This window comes from Sinocyclocheilus grahami, unplaced genomic scaffold (assembly GCF_001515645.1).
Source record: "Sinocyclocheilus grahami isolate Dianchi unplaced genomic scaffold, SAMN03320097.WGS_v1.1 scaffold1199.1, whole genome shotgun sequence".
Taxonomy (NCBI): Eukaryota; Metazoa; Chordata; class Actinopteri; order Cypriniformes; family Cyprinidae; genus Sinocyclocheilus; species Sinocyclocheilus grahami.
Genome location: NW_015506378.1, coordinates 159,382 through 177,156, shown reverse-complemented (window position 1 = coordinate 177,156; position 17,775 = coordinate 159,382). Strand labels below are relative to the sequence as shown.

At 40.5% G+C, this 17,775-nt stretch overlaps 1 protein-coding gene across 2 annotated transcripts in view; it reads left to right on the top strand.

The window, feature by feature from the left end:
• The first annotated feature begins 687 nt into the window (after positions 1-687).
• The window catches only part of itga7 (integrin, alpha 7), a 44,808-nt gene continuing 27,720 nt past the window's right edge, over positions 688-17,775 (top strand). For both annotated transcript variants that reach the window (XM_016253742.1, XM_016253743.1), the window contains exons 1-3: positions 688-1,011; positions 17,379-17,500; positions 17,607-17,686. In XM_016253742.1, coding sequence (XP_016109228.1) covers positions 824-1,011; positions 17,379-17,500; positions 17,607-17,686 — 390 coding nt within the window. In that variant the 5' untranslated portion in view covers positions 688-823. The remainder of the gene's footprint in view (positions 1,012-17,378; positions 17,501-17,606; positions 17,687-17,775) is intronic.

Genomic DNA, 17,775 nt, shown 5'->3' with positions numbered 1-17,775 from the left:
TTAAGAGTAGTCTACAGTTTCATTGCTTCGTGTGAGGAACAGGTCAAACTGTAAATATGCATTAATATGACTGCATCACAAAATCCTGTTATAATGACAACATTATTCTTTCATCAACTTATTCCAAGCTTATCACTTTATCTTACTGTACGTTTTGTTAAGATTTTCAGTAGGTTATGACTGAAAATAGTCAACCCTAATATTATGATTTTGTAAAGGAAATAGTTTATGTTGATATGAAGAACTGGATGTTTGTAGAAATAACATGAACTTACAAACATGACCTTGAACACAAGGCTAGTAATGACACGAACTGTAAAGTAATCAACCCTGTCAGGCATATATCTATATCACTACAAACTTCCTATAAAATTTTGCCTGAGATGCCAATGCAATTGAATAACTCTTCCGGACATCATGTGTCTGATAGCATGTTTGAAAGGTTGCAAAATCTACAAATCACCATTTCAGATAGGAAGTTTTGTGGAGTGACCGAACACTGATCTACAGCTGCAGGTCCTCGTATTGTTCAGAGTTTAGTCATATCTAGTGATCCTGATCAATGTGCCACGGATCGCTGAGTGATGATGTCAGCTGAGGGGGGTGTGGGTGGTCTATTCACGGCTCTGTGTGTGTGTGTGAGGAGGGGCGGCCGTGCACTTGTGCAGTCTTTCTTTGGCAGTCTTATTCCTGCCTGGAGCCCAGCTCAGACTGGCAGCAGCAAGCAGACACTGATCATTTCATAGAAACTTCTAGTGTCTTGTGTTCATGATCAGCAGTTGCTCCAGGACTGTGGTGTTTATCAGAGCCGCTGAACTTTGTCATGTCTCTGTGGCGCACACAGCGGAGGTGCACGGCTGGACTCTGCTGCCTCCTGCTCGCTCTCTGCTCCTGGAGCTCAGCGTTTAACCTGGACACAACAACAATCCTCATCAAGGAGGGTGAGGAGGGAAGCTTCTTCGGCTTCTCTTTGGCTTTACACCAGCAGCTCACACCTGAACCTCACAGCTGGTAAGTCTATCAACTGGATTATTGCTTCGGCTCATGTCGAGGGCAAAAGAGCTCATTGCCGAGAATGATTGTGACCTGAAACATGATCTCAGCAGCACTGTTCATTGGTGTCAAAACTTAGATAATACTAGGAATCATATTTTTCTCTTGGAGATTTAGGGTGTTGTGATAAGTCAGTTTGTTAATGTGTGTTTGTGTGAGAAACAGCATTAGATATCTGTCATACTGAATCTCTTTGTGATCAGAGACTGGTCTGTTCATGCTCAGAATAATGTTCAGTCAGTGACACAGCAGATATTGTCGTGCACAGAGACTGTTAAAGCTGGACGCTTGCGTTCTGTCAGACATACAATGAGTGTGTGAGATGAGTTACAGTCAGGAGCATTACGCTGTGCTGAGCTCACTGCTTATTATCAGCTATTATTAGTGGCCAGCATCACTGTTTTTATTGCTCATATAAGTGTGATAATGTAATGAATCCTCTAGCACTAAGCATTATTTATTTAAGGATTTGATTCCACAAATCATGTGGTCTTGCGGAGGAGTTTGTTGCTTTACTAAGTGATCAGTTGCACCGTTTTACCTGCTAGACCAGAAAAGAGGTGAAAAAGACAGCAAGACTAGAATCTGCTAGAGACGTGTACATTGTAATCATGTTTTAACTAATTGTGGGTTATAATGTGTGTTCACTTCCTTTAAAGAACCTTGATCAAATGAATACATACATACATATTAATGTATAAAACAAGTATTTTGTGTGTTGCATGATATCAGCAGTTACATCATCTTTTACACCTTAGAACCAACGCAACTTAATTCATGATCACCCTCCTACACCAGCTACACCATAAACTAAAGTGCTAGTGTGATCCACCAATGAACATACATGAATGTGCATTTATTTGAATGGAAAGTAGCAAAGCATTTTTCCACAGCTTGAATGAGCCTATAGTGCCATAATACAGTAGGTCAGGATGGTTGACTAGCGAACCAATGATCAACTAGTCACTTAATTAGGGCGACGAGTGGTACTGACAGTAACCGTTATACAGTGTGTCTCTAAATTCAGTACTATAGCCATTAATGCAGCACTTTTGTAAGAAATCCATCTCTGATTTCAGTGTACACATGTATACTGTTGTGCCTTTAAGATGTCAAGTTAGAATTGTTTTGAAAATGTGTTTTCAGACACCTGTGATCTGATCTCTCCAGCGGGAGCACATCCAGTGTCGCATCTGATCCCGTATGATGTAAGGTGACCAGACGTGCCGCTTACCGGGGACATGCAAACAACCAACACCTGGTTATTTTGGGCAATTTAGAAATCCTGTGCAGAACGTGTCCCCAGGAAGTGGCACGTCTGGTCACCTGACTGTATAATCAGACTGGTTTAGGGACCACCATACTAAGGTGACCAGAAGTGCCACTTCCCAGGGACACATTATATTTACATTTATTAATTTAGCAATTTTTTTTTATCCAAAGCGACTTACAATTGAGGAATACAATAAGCGATTCATAATAAAGAGGCAAATAAACTTGAGAAGTGCTAGCAATACAAAGTTTTTAGGCATGGTTCAGATTAGTACAAGCTAGACAAGGAGAGATTAAGGAAAGAGAAAGCAGAGAAAGTTTTTTTTTTAGGTTTTTTTAGTCAAATGTTTACGAAAGAGATGAGTTTTCAGGTGGCACTTGAAAATTGTTAGGGATTCAGCATTCTGGATAGGGGTGGGAAGTTCATTCCACCAGCCAGGAACAGTGAACGAAAAAGTTCTGGAAAGTGATTTTGTGCCTCTCTGTGATGGTACCACGAGGCGTCACTCACTCGTAGATCTCAGACTTCTGGAGGAAATGTAGATTCATAATAGTGAGTGGAAGTAGGCGGGTGCTGAGCCTGTGGCTGTTCTATATGCAAGCATCAATGTCTTGAACTTGATGCGAGCTGCAACCGGGAGCCAGTGCAGGGAGATAAAGAGAGGTGTGACATGGGCCCTTTTGGGTTTGTTGAAGACCAGTTGTGCCTCTGCATTCTGAATCATTTGTAAAGGCTTGATTGTGCATGATTGAAGTCCAGCCAGAAGAGCATTGCAGTAGTCCAGCCTAGAAGTGACAAGGGTCTGGACAAAAAGTTGTGCAGAATGCTCCGTTAGGAAGGGCCTGATCTTTCTGATGTTGTGCAATGCAAACCTGCAAGATCGAGCAGTTTTTGCAATTTGGTCTTTGAAAGTCAGCTAGTCATCGAAGATTACACCAAGATTTCTGACTGAACTTGATGGGGTAATTGTTGATGAACCTAACTGGATGGTGAAATCATGCTGTAGAGTTGGAGTGGCAGGGAAGACAAGAAGCTCAGTCTTTGCCAGGTTGAGCTGTAGGTGATGTTCTTTCATCCATGCCAAGATGTCCACCAGGCAGTCTGAAAAAAAAAAAGCGACTAATATTATATCTGCTCACCAGACGAATATGCACAGAAATTAACTTAGGCTATGTTCATGTTTACAATGTAGAGTATTTTGACTTTGATCTTTGAATGCTGATTTAAAATAAGTAGGTGAGAACCCTCTTAATTTCTCAAAATATCATCACATTTGTGCAATATATATATATATTTAAAAAACAGACAATAAAGCCTAAATATACGCCAGTGTGGAGCACTTTTTGAAGTAAAAAGTGTGAGCTTAGAATTCAGTTTATTTGAATAATAAACATTTGCTTATCTGCCAAACAGACACAGCCTAGGGATATGACAATTTGCATAATAGTATAGATAGGTAAATTCAATATAAACATCTGGATTTCAGTTTAGATTTAGAACTCAGATTTAAAATAGCATTTTAAATAACCTTTTAGCATTATATTTTCTCAGGATTCACTTACTTTATTGGCACACATACTCACCAAACGTCATGCATGGAAGACGGTGATTGGTCGAAAAAAATGATTGACAATATTGTAAACCACTTATTGCAGAGCACGAATGAAAACAGACGAATAGCGGCAAGGGGCGGGCATTTTGAAGTGAGCGAGGAAAAATGGCGACCATCGTGAGGAAGTTGAACGGGACTGTAATGGATTTACCGTACAGTCTGGCGAACAAAATTAGATTATCTACGTTATTCGTATTAATACTCGCTTTTACGAGTAGTAGCTCAGGCGAAAACACATATGAAGATACCACTTACGAATTTCTCAAGCGAGAGTATTCGCTGAGTAAGCCTTACCAAGGTAAGCGTCAATTCCTGTTCCCTCAGTGACGGTAAACCGGTGCCCTGCCAGAAGTTACACCTGTTTTTAAGTCAACTAACGTTAGTTAGAAAAAAAATATTTAAATGAGACCACAGGTTTACAGTTAGGAGGACCACTGTGTCCTTTATTTCTTTTGGTATTGTTTGTTGCCCTTTTCTTGCTCTCGTAACAGTGGCAGTTTTATTTCGCAACTGCAGTGATTTAGTCACAAATCCACAGGGCGGAAGTGCAGGACAGTTAAAGATATTCCGGTTCATGTGCTTCATTAAACAATATGCACTCTGTGTATTTATTACATTCATATTTATAGTTATTCATTTAGCAGACGCTTTTATCCAAAGCGACTTGACGATTTAGGAAAATACAACGTTCATCATAAAGGCAAATAAACACAGGAAGTACTCGTTATACAAAGTGCAGTTCAGATTAGTACAAGCTAGACAAGGAGAGATTAAGGAAAGAGAAAGCAGAGAAAGTTTTTTTTTTAGGTTTTTTTAGTCAAATGTTTACGAAAGAGATGAGTTTTCAGGTGGCACTTGAAAATTGTTAGGGATTCAGCATTCTGGATAGGGGTGGGAAGTTCATTCCACCAGCCAGGAACAGTGAACGAAAAAGTTCTGGAAAGTGATTTTGTGCCTCTCTGTGATGGTACCACGAGGCGTCACTCACTCGTAGATCTCAGACTTCTGGAGGAAATGTAGATTCATAATAGTGAGTGGAAGTAGGCGGGTGCTGAGCCTGTGGCTGTTCTATATGCAAGCATCAATGTCTTGAACTTGATGCGAGCTGCAACCGGGAGCCAGTGCAGGGAGATAAAGAGAGGTGTGACATGGGCCCTTTTGGGTTTGTTGAAGACCAGTTGTGCCTCTGCATTCTGAATCATTTGTAAAGGCTTGATTGTGCATGATTGAAGTCCAGCCAGAAGAGCATTGCAGTAGTCCAGCCTAGAAGTGACAAGGGTCTGGACAAAAAGTTGTGCAGAATGCTCCGTTAGGAAGGGCCTGATCTTTCTGATGTTGTGCAATGCAAACCTGCAAGATCGAGCAGTTTTTGCAATTTGGTCTTTGAAAGTCAGCTAGTCATCGAAGATTACACCAAGATTTCTGACTGAACTTGATGGGGTAATTGTTGATGAACCTAACTGGATGGTGAAATCATGCTGTAGAGTTGGAGTGGCAGGGAAGACAAGAAGCTCAGTCTTTGCCAGGTTGAGCTGTAGGTGATGTTCTTTCATCCATGCCAAGATGTCCACCAGGCAGTCTGAAATCCATGCAGCTACCATCCGATCATCTGGTTGAAATGAGAGATAGAGCTGTGTGTCATTAGCATAGCAGTGGTAGGAGAGACCATATGTCTGTATGATGGGACCCAGTGATGTAGTGTATATGGAGAAGAGGAGGGGTCCAGGAACTGATCCCTGAGGAACTCCAGTGAGCAGCTTTGGAAACCTCCCTTCCCCTGGTCACCTTAAAAGACCTACCAGTGAGATAGGATTCAAACCAGCAAAGTGGAATCCCTGTGATGCCCAGTGATGAGAGGGTGGACAGGAGGATCTGATGATTCACAGCGTCAAAAGTGGCAGATAGATCCAGCAGAATGAGAACTCATGATTTGGAAATGTTCTGCCCAGGATTTCTAAATTGCCTAAAATAACCAGGTGTTAGATGTAGACTGCTCTGCATGCTTTCAAATCGCTCTCGCTGTACTTTGATGTCATACGATCGGTTGGCACAGCACAAACAACGAACACCTCCTTATTTTAGGCAATTTAGAAATCCTGGGCCAAACGTGTTCCTGGGAAGTGGCACGCCTGGTCACCTTAGTATGATGGTCCCTAAACCAGTCTGATTATACAGTAAGGTGACCAGACGTGCCACTTCCTGGGGACACGTTCTGCACAGGATTTCTAAATGAACTAAAATAACCAGGTGTTGGTTGTTTGCATGTCCCCGGGAAATGGCACGTCTGGTCACCTTATTATACAGGGCTTCGTCATACACATGAGCCACTGACTCATCTCTTCTGTTAATGTGATATCTCTGTCTATGATGTGTTTTACTTTTTTCCCCTCTCCTTATGTAAAAGTATCACTCTCTTCTCTATTCATAGTGTCCATAAGACCTATATGTTTACTAGCGTCCTACACTTATACTGCAGTCTGTCTGTCTCCAGCGTCTAAAAGGAGCTTGTGTGTGTTTATAAGCTATAAGGTTACAAGACACTTTTTTAGCAAGAAGCTGTTAAAAGCCGTCACATTAAAAGTTTAATGCCTGACACTTTAAAGGGGTTGGGTTTAGGCCTGAAGCAAACAGAAAGGATTCATTCAAAATCTGACACAGGTTTCAGTCAGTGGCTAATCTTTCTGTTCCCATGGCTCCCAAAAGTTACAAGTAATGCATTACCCTTTACATGTCCGGTCCTGTTTTCATTGTTTTATGAGCTCTTGGCTTATAGGATTTATGAAGATTTTTTTTTTGTCTTTGGTTTTATTTGTAATGTTCAGGTTGTTTAATTTCAATATATTGTTTATTGATCCTTGAGGGGAAGCTTCAGAAGTGCAGCCAGATATAAATCCAATCTCCATGACACACTGACTTCTGGTGCTTTTCTCCCTCTTTATAAATGTTTTGGATTACAAAATTGAATGGTTTTAGAGTTTCATGTGATTTGATCCAGGGAATTCCCAAATATATGACTGTTGAACATTGACTACTAACCGCATTAAGTAAGTGTACGTCGCAAAAAAAAAAAAAAAGTTCGCTGTTTATGTCTCTTTGAGATCATCATTTCTAACGCCTCTGGCATGCTGCTGATATTTCTCTGACACACACACACACACACTGGTTTCCATATTTTATGGGTTCATTCCATAGGCGTAATGGTTTTTCTACTATCCAAACTGTATTTTCTTTCCCCTTACACTAACCCTACACATAAAACCTGCCCCTCACACAAAACTACAGCCATTTTTAGATATTCAGAAAACTTAATGCTGTATGACTTATAAGCTGTTTTCCTCATGTCCCTATAAGGACAATGATTTTGGATATTGCCATTTTTGAGGTGCCATTTTTGTGTCCCCATATCATACCTGAACTACACACACACACACAGTGACATCAGATCCTCCTTGTCTCAGTGTACAGGCAGTAAATGCACTTTTGGACACAAATGATTGGCCTTGTATAAGGAAGTCACGTGGTGTCATCTGGCCTGCTGTTACTGTGTTTGAACTCTATTTATACTCAAATGAGAACTGCTGCCTGTTATAGACTAAAAGAGAATTGACCCGACCTCACAGCCTTCTCCAACATAGGATAGACACATTTACTGCATATTCTGATGACTATGTATGTATTTAGATTTTAGGGAAATTTGTTTTTAAGAAATACTTTCACTGTCTTGAATACCTTCTCTATTTTTAAAAATAAAACAAACAAATGAATAAATAAATAAATTCATGGGACAGGTTCTCATACAATGGCTCAAGCTGGAAATCACATCAATTCCATACACACTCGCGCGCACACACACACACACACACACGCATATATATATACAGTGGTGGCCAAAATGATTAGAACACTAGTATTTTCACCAGCTAAAAATGGTTTTAAGTCAGTTATTTCTATCTTTTGCTGTAGTGTGTCACTAGGAAATATCAATTTACATTTCCAAACATTCATTTTGCCATTAATTGTAATAATCCAGTGAGATTTTTGTTTGCACAAGGAGTCTAACAACAAGCAGGGGAATGACATGAAGAAACAGAACACACTGAGACAGACTAAATCCATAATAACTGTGGCAATGTGGCAAGATACTCCAAGAAACCTGTTAAAATTCATTTGACTGAATCTGGGCAGAGAGTATATGCCTATACACTTCAGAATTCTTCTGGTTGCTTCTGTTCTCTGTCACATCATCAATAAACACCAGCAACCCAGTGCCAATGGAAGCCATCACTGCCATCACACTGCTCCACCATGTTTCACATATGATGTTGTATGCTTTGGGTCATGAGCTGTTCCAAACCTTCTCCATACGTTTTTCTTCCCGTCATTCTGGTACAGGTTGATCTTAATTTCGGCTGTCCAAATAATGCTTTTACAGAAGTGGTCTGGATTTTTTAGATGTTTTTTGGAATCTAAAAGTCTAATCTGGTCTTGTTTGCACCTTGTGTTGAACCCTCTGTGTTTGCTCTCGTGAAGTCTTCTCTTTTGTAGACTTTGACAGTGACACATCTACCGCCTGGAGAGTGTTTTTCACTTGGCTGGATGTTGTGAAAGGGTTTTTCTTTACCATGGAGAGGATTCTCCAATCATCCGCCACTGTTGTCCTCCGTGGACGTCCTTTGACTGCATGATGTGAGTTTCCAAATGCAAATGGCACACTTAGAATCAACTCCAGACCTTTTACCTGCTTAATTGATGTAGAAATAACGAAAGAATAGCCCACACCTGTCCATGAAACAGTCAATTGTCCATTTACTTATGGTCCCTAGAAAAAGGAAGGAGGTACATATTAAAGAGCTTTTTGATGAGAATATATATATATATATATATATATATATATATATATATATATATATATATATATATATATTGCTTGAGCCAATTTGCATGGAAAGAATTCTGTGTCTGTGTAACAGGATGAGCCCACTGTAATTTATTGTCCACCATTGTCTTCATTCTGTTGTGTTGGACCTGAAAAAACTGCCCAACTCCACATAACTGTTTCCCATCATTGATGTGACAGGACTGGAGCATCACCCAACAACAGCTGCAAATTGTCATGAGTTGAAGCAGACTCTTTCTGGTTTAAAACACCTACATTCAGGAAAGCTGTTGTATGACAATAAAATTGTTGTTTGTGGGTGTGTGTCTAATTTACCATCTATACTTGTAACAGCCTTTACTAAAGCAACCCTCTACATTGCGAGTATCTTTTACCTGCTTAATTGATGTAGAAATAACGAAAGAATAGCCCACACCTGTCCATGAAACAGTCAATTGTCCATTTACTTATGGTCCCTAGAAAAAGGAAGGAGGTACATATTAAAGAGCTTTTTGATGAGAATATATATATATATATATATATATATATATATATATATATATATATATATATATATATATTGCTTGAGCCAATTTGCATGGAAAGAATTCTGTGTCTGTGTAACAGGATGAGCCCACTGTAATTTATTGTCCACCATTGTCTTCATTCTGTTGTGTTGGACCTGAAAAAACTGCCCAACTCCACATAACTGTTTCCCATCATTGATGTGACAGGACTGGAGCATCACCCAACAACAGCTGCAAATTGTCATGAGTTGAAGCAGACTCTTTCTGGTTTAAAACACCTACATTCAGGAAAGCTGTTGTATGACAATAAAATTGTTGTTTGTGGGTGTGTGTCTAATTTACCATCTATACTTGTAACAGCCTTTACTAAAGCAACCCTCTACATTGCGAGTATATCACTCGCATATGCGACTAAATCTTCACTCTGGGCAACTAAATGATGTCTAATACTAGCCACTGGCTAATAGATTCTCAGATTTTACTCGCCAGTGTGTGAGTTGGAGGCTAAATATAAGTTTAGCACAGATATATTTTCATTCGCCAAAAGAGTTACATCTGTCAAACAATCTGTGCTATTTTTCAGTTAATCTGTATGGATGTGCAGAGCACCTGTATTTGACGTACCGTAAACTCTAGTGTCTCACACACATGCAAAGAGAGAGAGAGAGAGTCTTACATACCATGCAGAACTGACGTGCTACATGTAAACGATATTCTTTGTTGTATTTTCCTGTCACAATGACGGAGTTCCTTTTGAAATTCTTCAGCTTTTAAGAACTGCCGGATTCTCCGGTAGTGGGCGGAACTAATGCGCAAATAAAAATCTCATTGGCTGGCGCTCAGCTATGATTTCAGCAAATCAGTTCGAGCGAACGCACACACCCTGATTAATATTCATGAGCCCAGCAGCTCGTTAATCCTTACCGTACGTTCACACTGCCACCGGCGAGCAGTGGCGTGGCGCGTCTTGGACGGTGAGGGCATCGAAGAGAGTTGAAGTCACACCGTCCAAGATGCGCCGCGCCGCGCCGAGCTCCGGCTCACATTGAAAATGAATGATTTCCGGCCACTTTGACGCTCTCGCCGGTGGCGGTGTGAACGCACGGTTAGTGTGTTCTTAGAATTCGTAGTATTATTATTATTATCTTATAAGTATTATTGTTAGTTTTTTCCCATTTTTTACAGAAACACTGAATGACTAAAAAACTACCACCACCAGTCCAAAGTTCAGTTAAAATGACTAATATGCATTCATACATGGTTACCAAGTTTAAATTCTAATTACTAAAGTTCTATCATTACATAATACTTGATAATCATAATATCATGTTATAATGCTTGATTGACTGATTTTAAGAGTGTACTTTCAGATATTTAAAAAGTCTGGCGAGTAAACTAAAGAATTTATTAGCCAATGGTGATTCAATTGCCATGTTGTCCATAGAGGGTTGTAAAGGAATTCAAAAATGCAGAGCAGTAAATGTACAGCTGAAAGAAATATTGAAATAGAGCAGGAGGAGGGGGGAGGAGGGGGGAGGAGGGGCTCATTGTCCTCCATTTAGATGCCTTTCACATGGAGTCTTTTTCATGCTAATGAGTTCCCAGAGTTTTTGGAGCACTTGTACCACAACACAACACAGAGGGCAAGACACAGTCCCTCACATTCTGTCTTCAAAGATCTTCAGCTTTCTTTCCCACTCCATAATACAAAGCTTGTTAAAAACAGTCAGGGGCTCAAAAAAGGGTATGCAATATATGCAACGCCTGGACATTTGTGGTTCTTGCAAAACCCTTTTATCGAGACACAGTGTCATTAACATTACAAACTCTGGTAAATCTAAGCCTTTTTTCTCTCTCTCTCTCTAGACCAATCAATTTAACAGCCTAACATAAAAAAAACACCTCGTGATCTTATGACATTGAAACTGTCTTCAGTGTACAAATCAGATCACCAGTGATACAAACATGCTAAAATGCAACATGATTATTATAGTTTTAGTTCCTGTAATACTGAATGATTTACTCCGTTCAAACTTCATATTCCAGAATGTCATAAATCCCCACTGATCTTTGTAATACACACTAGTTTACTACTAGTGTGTAAGAAAAAAATGCATTGGTGAGTTTTCAAAGTTATATTTTAATCACAATGTAAAAGTTCAAAAGCATTAAAGGGTGTACAAATGGCTGGTGGCGTGGAGTGCAAATGCTTCATCAAATTTATATATTTATTCCTATATATGGCAGTTCCAAAAGTAGAGAAGTATAAATGTCTGAACATAATATTTTTTATTTAAAACTAAAGCATTTCATTTATTGTAAAGAATGAACTAGATGCACTAGCACACTTACAGCAAGTTGTTCTGTTGGAAATGCTAAAATAATGAAAATAGTGCCTTTAATGTAATTCTCTACACCTGTGCTTCATCTGCTAGGACACCTGTGTGAACCTTGAGGAGAACTGATATCATACATCCATATCATATAAAAAAAAACAGTTGACTAAAAGGCACAAAAGCTTCAAAAATGAAAAAAAGAGATGAAGTTAGTGAATGGAAAAGATCCTGCAGCATTTGAGTAGAACAATGCTTTATTTAACACAAAGAAAAACAAGGTGTCTCTGAACAAACTCAGCTGGCAGTGGGCACAGGCACAGGGGGTGATCAGTACCAGGTAAGAAGTCTGAACCAACAACCAAGATGAAAGAGCAAGACACGGGTGAGAGAACAGAACCAGACACGAGGGGTTGAGGCACCGGGCATGGCAGTCTGAGAACCAGAGAGGAGAGACCTCTGAGTAGAGAACTTTCAAGACACAGCGAGACAAGACCTTAGGCTAGAGTTTAGAGATGGAACAGATGAGAATCATGAATGGCCACCACATGGAAAGGACAAGCGAAAACGAAAGTGAGAGGAGAAAAATGGGCAGGGAAACAGATCAGATCAGAACCTATGTCCTGATATGTTAAGATAGATTGAGGTTGTTAGGGCAAATGCTGAGGATCCAAGCAGTTAATCAGACAAAAACTTTGAAAATAAGGTAAAACACGAAAAGCAAACAAGTCCACAGGCCACTGAGTCCTGTGGCAAACTCCAACCGGAAAGGGAGAAGGGTCAAGGATTAGAGCTGGATAAGCAGTCTGAGAAAGGCAAAGAGGCCACAAAGATAAACCCAGGTGCAAAATCAGAGCCAGGCGGGAGGAGACAATATGCAAGAACAGTAATGGTATACACAATGTCCTGAAGGATATGTGTATTCAATCAAAGAAAGGTTTTCCTATGAATTAATTAGAGAACAGTCCATTTCTCTGGGCATTATGTGTCTTTCTTATGAGGAAAATGAGGGAGTTTATCTCCTGCATTCCTTTTAGGCCATAAAACCAGTGATATCAGCATTGGTTACCATGGAACCAGAGGCCTGTTCTGCCTTTCTGAGGTGTTAGGTGCATTTCGGGGGAAGGGTCCATAGACCCTCGTAATTGGCCATTTGGTTAGGTGATGGGGAGTTCGATATTATTTGTTAAATATAACAAAAAGTTGTGTGTCTGATTGGTCCAAATGCTACATCAGTTATGAGAGATCAGTCTGAAACAGCACCTAGAACTAAAGGGCTTGACAGAAGTGGAAGAGCTGAGGGGTGCAGCGAGTCCAGACACCGAGAAGAGCAGTCCAAGTACCCTGAACACCGGCTGCCAGACAGACCTCTGACAGGTGGGAAAAGACTGGAGCAAACTGGCCTCTGGAGTACTGCGGAACTCTTCCCTTCCGCTGAGGTGGTTAGACAGGCCCCATATTTTACCCTTGCTTGGAAGGGGCCAGCAGTGCCATTATAGCCCCTAAACTGTCGACTGAAGACCTCATCAAATTCCCTATGGACCTCCCGAAATTTATCTCTAATGTCCGCCGTCATAATGCCATTGGGGACTAATGAGATAAGGTCAGAGAATAGTGTTGTACTGTGCATACTGGGATTGCGAGCGACAGCTTGAGGAACTTCCAACTGGGCTTGTTCAGTTTGGGACCCCGGTATTTAGTTACGACATACATGATCATGTTTTCCAATGCCCCGTCAGTCAGAATGGGAATTTAGATTTTTCCGGATTCCCCTACAAACAACGATAGAGCAAACCAGTGTGTACAGTCCTCGTGCGGCTCAACAATGAGCTCCTCGTTAACCTTCGCAAGTTCTGCTGGAAGTTCAAGTTCATCAAAGTCCCCAGGCCACACAGTATGTGATGAGGTAGCACGAAGCACATGATCTCGCCGAATAGCATGTCTGTCTCCATACATCTAATTAGCGCCATACTCATATGTATCTGATGCCACACAGACCTGATGCCTAGCGGGGCGGATAGAAATGTTATTACATTCCATAAAGGTGATGCCAGAAATAATGTCCGAATCCAATTTTTCTACCATGCGTCCATCAGAAAAGAACATGTGCCTGTCTAATTTGAAAATGTGTGCATGTTTCTCCAACCACCTTCGATAGCGAGAAGCCATCTGTCATGTTTCCAGTTGCACCACTGTCGATGGTCAGCCTAACGGGGACATGACCATGGAAAGCTTTGAGGCAGGGTGACTGCATGATGTGAACGCACTGTACCGCCTTAGGATTGCAGGATATATCCTCGCTGTCATCCTCGGACTCGCCGTCGGAGTGACAAGGAGAGCCAGCAACTTGCCGCACCCTGGCAATGAAAGCTTTGTCTGGAGGAGGCAGGAAAGGGCACTTACTGAGGAAGTGATTGTCCGGTCTGCAAGCCTCCTTACAAAGTGGGAAGGACTTCCTAGATCGACACAGTGATGCATGTTTCTGTCTTGGCGGGTTAGACACGGCCGAGCGCATAGCTCTGGCATCTTCTGATGACTGTAGCTCATCTAGTTATGAACACAGGGCCTGAGATATCTCTGGTTTGATGGACGCCAGAGACCGTGACCGTGCTATACCTCTGCTTTAAAAGCTTTGGCAAATCGCTGTGTATAAGACAAAGCCAAGTTAGGACAATTAAGTTTTCGATCGTGGGGGAGAGCTCCTCATCCTCTAGAATGGCTTCACCTCCTTGAGTAATGCCAGAGTCCTGCGTAGTAAATTGTCCTCAACAAAAGCTATTAATCTCTTGTACAAATCCTCTGGACCTTCATTAGACTCAAGTTTAATAGCAGCAAAGTCAATGAAATGTGCACCAGTTGATTGGAATCCATAATGCAGTCTGATAGTCTGCCATATGCGATCAATGCATGTGGAGTTTTATTGGTCATTGGTAAAACCTCTGAATGGTGAAGACCTCATCTTCTTTTCCCAGCGTGCGCCATCAACTAGAAAGGGAGCGAACTCAGTGTCCAAAGATAACTTGTAAGCAAGGTTCTGACGCCAGTTCTCAAATGATTTGACCGTCTCAACTTTCATTAGACACCACTGCTTAGGTGCTCTGTGTGTATTTGCTATGGCTAATGTCTCAAGTGTCATCAGCAGTGATAATCCACAACTCAGCTCGCTTGCGTGTGATTATAGCTTGAATGGATCTCACGTGAGCTCACCGGAACGTTTGGGGAGTGAATACGATAACGCTGCCACCACACCAGTGTGTAGGTGAGGTACATTGAATCACTGACACAAGAGAATAGTTTAGTCAAGCTTTTAGTGGTGACGGCCAACATAACAATAACGAGAAGCACAAGAGCATGCTCTGCCTAGGTCATCGGGGTCACAAACAACATCAGGAGTCACGTCACAATCCACGTCACACTTCACATACTGGCGCTCTGTAAATATGTGGAGAAAAAGCTTATCTTGGCTTTGAAATGCATTTACAGCACTGAGTGTGTCACTGGTTGTCTTACCTTTGCATTGAATTTCACAGTTCAAATGATTCAGTTTCCCAGTGGTGTGAGTTAGGAAGGCAAGGTCCAGTAGCCAGTCAGTGTACTGAGGCATGAAGGTGTCTGCCCCTCTGGATTCCATGAACACTTTGATTTCACACAAATGTTATAAACAATGTTGCAAAATCCTTCCTCTGCTCAGCCAGCGAATTTTAGTGTGGAGCAAAAAGTCACCATATTCAGCTGAGAGACGCTGTTAGTGGTTTAATCAGTCCCTCCAGGATTTTGCGATTCTGCGATCACTGAATTTATCACAACATCAAGCAAACTCCACAATTTTCGCAAGAGCTCGCAAATTTTTGGAATTGCTGCAGATTTTCCACAGATTTTGGGCTTAGACGCCTCCCGTGACATCACTGCAATGCGCATTCAGTCAAAAAAAGGTTCCAAAAATGGAATGAACAGCCTTGCTTTCTCATCATGACCGATTTACAAGAGCTACATTGGACAAACGAACTGAAAGCAGAACGAATCCGCGCTACTCGTTTGGGCTATGCAGTGCAGATTGTTTATTTGCTCGGGCCGGAGCCTCAACAATAAACACAAATCCCCACCATTCACCATGGATTTAACATAGTAAAACTACAGAAACAACTTGTGGCAGAAATGGTCTAATGTTTTCGGGTGTTTTTAAATGCTTCACACAACTTTTCCCAGCACTTCAAAGCTTTAAGTATTACTGAATTTGAAAGTTATTTTTAATGTGATGACATTATTTGTTCATCCTTCATAGGTTGCCCCAATTATAAAACTAAAAGTTTCATAATGTGTTAAAGACTTATTTAAAAATAAAAAAGACATTAAATTACCACTAGTAGATGGCTGCAGAGAAGTACTTATAGGTTTATTAGCCATTTCCACTCCCTAATATATATATTTTTTGTATTTATTAAATTATATTTAGACATTATGAATGACAGTAATAAAAGTTAATTTGATCTGCATCTCAACTACACAGACAGCACAAGTACATCTGTCAGCTGTCTGCTAAAGATCTGGAAAACATCTGCTGTGTAATCTGATAAACGTCTCGAAAGCAGTTTTACGTGCTTTCTAATAAATGTCATGTCAATAAATGTCAAATTGACATCTGACTGGAAATGTCTTAGAGATGTATTGCAGATGAGCAAACACTAAAAAAAATCATCTTGCATATGCAAATGCAGACATCAAACAGACATCTCCAAGATGTACGTGTGCGATTAGGGTGATCATCATAAATATCAACAACCCTCATTGTTGTCTTGAAAGGAATTAATGTCAGAAATTCCTATTTCACTGAAAAATCACTGAAAATCATTCTGATGAAACCATGAGCTGTACTACTAAAATCTACAGACTCGTCACATTGGATGGAGAACAATTTGCACAATGTCTTGCTCCAGCTGCTCTGTTACATTAGCTGACATTTCTATGATCCGTCTTGCAATTGTGTTAGCTCCAAGTTGAACATCAGAGAGTGCAGACATTATTTAATTTCCATTCTTGTGATCTTTAAACGGAGTGTTTGCGATCACAGTCATTGCTCTCTTGACAATGTCACCATCTGAGAATTATTTTTTGTGTGTGTTTCTAAAAGAAATATGAGCAACTCTAAATGAAGCTTTGGTTGCAGCCTGTGACTTTTTAGTAGGTCTGGTAAAAAAATTATTTTTGTCAGCTTAATGGTGCTTTCAACTAACTTTTCTTTTCTCAGTGAAGTACCTGGTGCATAAAGGTCTTGTAGGTTGTGGTGAAATTGCTACTGCTATACTAGCTCCTCAGATAAGACATACAGATTTATCTTTCATCAAAGCTGTTTTCTTTTTCCCACCAACGCCTCAACTCACAGAACTCACAGCTTATGTAACGTATGTCAATGTACATTGATATATGCAAACTTCTAAATATTGAAAATTATTAAATGATTTTAATGATTTAATGTTATATGAAATGTTACCAAAGTTATTTTTCCTACCTTATGTAGTTATCCTGAAAAAAAATTACTTCTAGAATGTGTTTGACCAGGTGTTGGTAGCCCGCATGGAGGAGACCACGCCATGTTGGAGACCACTGATGTAATGAATTATGAAAAAGATGCAGATTTTGTTTTCTTGAAACTGCTAACTGTTAGTGACGTAGGAACAACATTTAAAGTGTTAGTCTTCCTCTGCAGGATATTGGTTGGGGCTCCTCAGTCCCGGGGCACAGGAACTTTGTGGAGCAGCCGTCCCGGTGCACTGTATCGCTGTCCGGTTACCCCGGAGAAGTGTGAACGAGTGGACATCGATGGGCATGGTAACACTTATTAAGACCATTTTAGCTCATTTTTATGTGATGAACTAAAGTGTTTGCTCTGCTAAACTGTATCCATTCAAGGACAAATGTTTCTCGTTTTCTCAAGTGAATCTGGAACGAGAGAGCAAAGACAACCAGTGGTTGGGTGTCACAGTCAAAAGTCAAGGAATTGGTGGAAAAGTAGTGGTAAGTATGTTTTATACCTGTGACAGGTAGATCAGACAGATCTAATGTGCCATGTATACAGTAAATAACATCATGCACAAAGTTCAGAA